Raw genomic sequence first — 5,349 nt, 5'->3', positions numbered from 1 at the left:
GAGAGGACTGAAACGAGCTTTACGGGGCCGGGTGGAACAGGGCCCGCTGCCTCGCCACGACCACTGCTCCTGCGGTGCGCGGGTTTCTCCAGCTGGGTGAAATCTGGTGCAGAGAGAACGCTTTCTGCCGCTTGGCCTTGTGGGAGATGTAGTTCTTCAGGACACTGGGCTAGAAGAGCCTTTTACAAAACTGGCAGAAAAGAAAACACGACGTGTATAAGACTCCAAAACGACCATCATGCTCACATTCTAAATAATTCCTTCTCCCTTTTCTGGATCTCGGCCAGTTTCCGGAGCAGTTCTCCCGCATCCCCTCCCACGTCGCTGGCGTCTCCCTCTCTGGGCCGATCTAGCTCTCTCCACTCGCTCGCTTCCTGCCGCTCTGTCCAATCGCAGGGGAGCTCCCGGCCAGTTCCCGGAGTGCTTTGCGGCTGTCATGGCGGCCCCCGGGCGGCGCGGGGCTGCGCTCTTTCCAGCAGTGTTGGGGTGTTGGCAGCTGGGCCCTGTCGCCGCGAGGGAGTGGGCGACCCGGTTCCCGTCGCTTTTGGGGTGTCAGCGGAGGTGCGTGTCCCGTGTGGCAGGCGCCACTCCCTCTGGTCCCCTCTCGGCCTCGGCTTCCAGGCGTTATGGCCAGAACTCAGCCCTGGACCGCTTCCTCGGACTCTCGCAGCCCGACAGTTCGTTAACGTTGACTCCTCGCGTCCCCGCCGTGTCCATGAACAGAGGTAAAGGGCCAGGTGGATTTGCCCGGGACTGTCACGGTTTTATCACTGAAAGTACCGTATCGGGGATACTATTTTTGGCCCTGTGTTATAGAAAACAGTCTAAGGGCCTCGAGAGAGAGGAGCAGTGAAGGATCCAGAGGGGAGAGATACCAGGTTCTAAGAGTTTGGGAGCCAGAGGGAGCCCATCTGATCACAACCAGAAACGCTCACAAAGCAGGAGATTGAAGGACCACAGGCCAGGCAGAGCTGTGGCTCGCTCACCCCACGTGGGAAGCTGACTCGATCCAATAAGTACCCCCTGTGCTTGGCAAGACATGAATCACACCTGGGAAATGGCGCCCTCTGTTCCGGTAGGGAGTAGCATGGACTAGAGCAGCGGTTCTCAACCTTCCTAATGCCGCGGCCCTTTAATACAGTTCCTCATGTTGTGGTGACCCCCAACCATAAAATTATTTTCGTCGCTACTTTATAACTGTAATTTTGCTACTGTTATGAATCGTAATGTAAATATCTGATATGCAGGATATGTTTTCATTGTTACAAATTGAACATAATTAAAGCATAGTGATTAATCACCAAAACTATATGTAATTATATACGTGTTTTCCGATGGTCTTAGGCACTCCTGTGAAAGGGTCGTTCGACCCCCAAAGGGGTCGCAACCCACAGGTTGAGAACCACTGGACTAGAGTCTGGACACTTAAACTGGTCATTGTAATGCAATATCATAAGAAGCTGATACAAAAAGACTCAATGCTTTCAGAACCTTCATCACCCCATAGGAAGGTGTGACTGTCAGGGCTGGAGGGATGTCTGGCTTTATCTGGTCTATCTGTGTTCTCATGTACATATATTTACAGGCACAACCACACAGTATAGTTCCACACAGTAATTGAGTTTTGTTTTGTTGTTTTTTTAGTAATTGAGTATTAAGTGCCAGGGATTGTGCTGAGTGGTTTCACACAATTTCTAATTGTCTAAAGAAAGTTATAGCCCTGACCGGTTTGGCTCAGTGGATAGAGTGCCGGCCTGCGGACTGAAGGGTCCCAGGTTCGATTCCGGTCAAGGGCATGTACCTTGGTTGCAGGCACATCTTCAGTAGGAGGTGTGCAGGAGGCAGCTGATCGATGTTTCTAACTCTCTATCCCTCTCCCTTCCTCTCTGTAAAAAGTCAATAAAATATATTTTTTTAAAAAAAGAAAGTTATAAGTAGGTATCATTAATATCATCCTCATTTCATATATGAGAAATCTAAGGAATTTAGAGAGGTTAGAGGACTTGACAAAGTCATATGAACTAGTTAATGGACAAAGTCTCAAAGCCAAGTTTCAGCTTCAACCTGGTACCTACTCTTGTATCCCTACTCCCTTTGCGGGTGGGTAGGACTTTGTGCCTGACAGGATCCAGATTGTACTCTCTCTCACTCCCCTCCTGTCCCCACATACAGATGAGCAGACTCTCCTCTTGGCTCATCCCCCCAACATGCCTGCGAACCCCCGAGTCCTACGAGTGGCCATTCTGGGTGCCCCGAATGCAGGAAAGTCAACACTCTCCAACCAGCTGCTGGGCCGAAAAGTATGCTACATCCTCGACAACCCCCTATTCCCCCCTCTGCCTCCCCCTCTCCCCACACACACTTTTCATCTCTCCATGTATTGTTTTAAAGGGACCTGGGACCTCACTTGGAACTTCTTTGTTTGTGTCAGGTGTTTCCTGTCTCCAAGAAGGTGCACACTACTCGCTGCCAGGCTCTGGGGGTCATCACAGAGGAAGAGGCTCAGGTGGTGGGTACCTGCGACAGGACAGAGGGTGAAGCTCAAAGGGCTCCTGACATCGAGAGTGGCCTTTCTCTCACTCCCAATCACAATCTTTCCTCCTGAGGGCTGGGGGTCTGAGAAACCTTCTTTTCTGATTTTAGATTCTACTTGACACACCTGGCCTGATCAGCCCTGTTAAAAAAAAAAGGTAATTGTGATGGAAACAAGAGTTATAAAGCAGTGGTTCTCAACCTTCCTAATGCCGCGACCCTTTAATACAGTTCCTCATGTTGTGGTGACCCCCGACCATAAAATTATTTTCGTTGCTACTTCATAACTGTAATTTTGCTACTGTTATGAATCGTAATGTAAATATCTGATATGCAGGATGTATTTAGGCAACCCCTGTGAAAGGGTCGTTCAACCCCCAAAGGGGTCGCGACCCACAGGTTTATAATATAAAGGGAAACGTGTTGAAGAGTGGGTGGGGAAATTCCATCATAGGGGCTGGAAAACCCCCTTATCACACCCCATCCCTTATCAGGAGTAAATCAGTCATAAGCCCTTCCTGACTTCACATGTTTGTCCCTCAGGCACAATCTGGAGCTCTCTCTGTTGGAAGATCCATGGAAGAGCATGGAATCCGCTGATCTGGGTTAGGCTCCCGATGGGAATCTGAAGCCCAGTTTCCACTGTTGTGGCCTCTCATTCCTGATAGTTTGGGAGATGGGGTTGGCCAGAGCTCATGTATTGGAAGGTTTTGGGGGGTGAGGAAAAGAGTGGTCATATCTTTGTTCTCCTCACCCTTCCAACTTCTTCCAGTTATGGTTCTTGTGGATGTCTCTGACAAGTGGACTCGGAACCAGCTCAGCCCCCAAGTGCTCCAGTGCTTGACCCAGTTCTCCCAAGTCCCCAGCATCCTTGTCATGAATAAGGTGAACACCACATATCTGAGGAAGGGGTTTATTTTCCTTCAAGGCCCCCACCTTACTGACCACACACCCTCTGCCCATCCCCCATGCCCAGGTAGATTGCCTAAAGCAGAAATCAGTTCTCCTGGAGCTCACGGCAGCCCTCACTGAAGGGGTGGTCAATGGCAAGAAGCTCAAGATAAGGCAGGCCTTCCCGTCAAAGCCAGGCATCAATTGCCCCAGCCCAGCAGCTAAGGACCCAAACACACAGTCTGTTGGAGGCCCTCGGAGGATTGGCTGGCCCCACTTCCAAGAGATCTTCATGTTGTCAGCCCTAAGCCAGGAGGATGTGAAAATACTAAAGGTCAGTCGGGTGAAGACAAGCCTCAGAGTTCCTATTAGAAGTGAGAGTGAGTAGGAAAGTCCTGGTTGGAACTGAGATGCTCATCTACTCTCTCTGAACCCACAGCAATACCTCCTGGCACAGGCCCGGCCAGGGCCCTGGGAGTTCCATAGTGAAGTCCTCACTAGCCAGACACCTGAGGAGATCTGCTCCAACGTCATCCGAGAGAAACTCCTAGAGCACCTGCCCCAGGAGGTGCCCTACAGTGTGTGGCAGGTACAGGCCCAGTGAAAGGATCTGGGGGCTCTCCACCAGCTGGGTCCCAGAGAGGTAGGGGTATGGACCTGTCTGACTAATGTTTCCTTGTGCAGAAAACAATTGTGTGGGAGGAAGGGCCAAATGGGCAGCTGGTGATCGTACAGAGGCTTCTGGTGCCCAAAGAATCTCATGTGGTAAGCAGGGCTGGGCTTGGAGGAGAGAGTAAGGCTTATTAGGCAGGGGTTCTCTCCCTGCTTGGGAGCCCTGAGAGCAGACACAGGGTCCCTCTCTTTTATCCCACCCTCAGAGGCTCCTGATTGGTCCGAAGGGGAGCCTGATCTCCCGGATTGCAGATGAGGTGGGCCGCGACCTCATGAACATCTTTCTCTGTGACGTTCAGCTACACCTCTCTGTGAAGCTCTTCGATGGACCACCCTCTGCTATCCCAGCCCATGCTTCTAGCAGGAGCTAATGACCAGAATTGTCCCTGCCTGGAACCTGCAGAGACTAGTGAGGGGCATGGACACTGACTGACGGGCTAACTCTGCCTGGCCTAGTCTGCACAGCCCCTGCCCAGCCTTGTCTTGTGTTGAAGGAAGGAACCTATCTTAGCTCAGTCCCCAGGTAATTCCTCTCACTGGGGACACAAATACTTTGGTCTAGAAGTTGGCCCATTGGTGGGAGCAGTGCCACCCTGCTTCCTCCTGCCATTGGGCCCAGAGTTTCTCCCTGAGTTGCCAGTAGTTAGCAGAGATCTTTTTAAAAAAAATTCTTTATTGTTACAAGTGTTACATAAGTCTACCCCCCCCCCCATTGACCTCTCCCCAGCCACCCCCACACCTCAGAGAGGAGATCTTTTTCCTCCCCTCTCAGATCCTCCACCTTGAAGTCATATAAGGACCCATGTGTCCTCAGTGCAATAGTGCCTCCCACCTGTTCCCCAAGTCCTTGATACCTCCCACCCCATCATTCTCCCCATTCTTGGATGCTAATAAAGTTAAAAGACAAGCATTCTGGTTCTCACCTTTTATTTATTTATTTATTTAATTATTTATTAGTTAAGGTATTACAAATGTGTCCTTATCCCCCCTCCCCACCTTTATTTTTATAGAACAGAAAAGAGAAAACTCACCCATTCCCTCACCCCCACCCTGTTGCCTGAGCTGGAGTCTCCCTCCCTTCCAGTCGTCTGCTCCAGGGTTCTGAGGTCTCTTCTTGGCACGTTTTTTGGGTGCAGCAAGAGAACCGTTACCATTACTAAACTCAGTAATGGTAACGGTTTCCTCGCCATTCCCAAGTGCCCTGTCTGTAGGCAGGCTGTGATAGGCTGACCGGTGAGCGAGGTGGGCTTGTGG

At 50.9% G+C, this 5,349-nt stretch overlaps 1 protein-coding gene across 1 annotated transcript; it reads left to right on the top strand.

Moving 5' to 3' along the window:
* Positions 1–428: 428 nt before the first annotated feature.
* On the top strand, positions 429–5,004 carry ERAL1 (Era like 12S mitochondrial rRNA chaperone 1). Its single transcript, XM_081110545.1, has 10 exons — positions 429–725; positions 2,173–2,300; positions 2,432–2,509; positions 2,644–2,690; positions 3,076–3,137; positions 3,305–3,417; positions 3,509–3,757; positions 3,863–4,012; positions 4,108–4,188; positions 4,302–5,004. The coding sequence occupies exons 1-10, from the start codon at positions 437–439 to the stop codon at positions 4,464–4,466; spliced, it is 1,362 nt and encodes a 453-aa protein (XP_080966671.1). The 5' UTR covers positions 429–436; the 3' UTR covers positions 4,467–5,004.
* The last annotated feature ends 345 nt before the right edge of the window (positions 5,005–5,349 follow it).

This window comes from Myotis nattereri (assembly GCF_964212035.1).
Source record: "Myotis nattereri genome assembly, chromosome: 16".
In the NCBI taxonomy this organism is placed as follows: Eukaryota; Metazoa; Chordata; class Mammalia; order Chiroptera; family Vespertilionidae; genus Myotis; species Myotis nattereri.
This window is presented reverse-complemented; position numbering and strand designations above follow the sequence as displayed.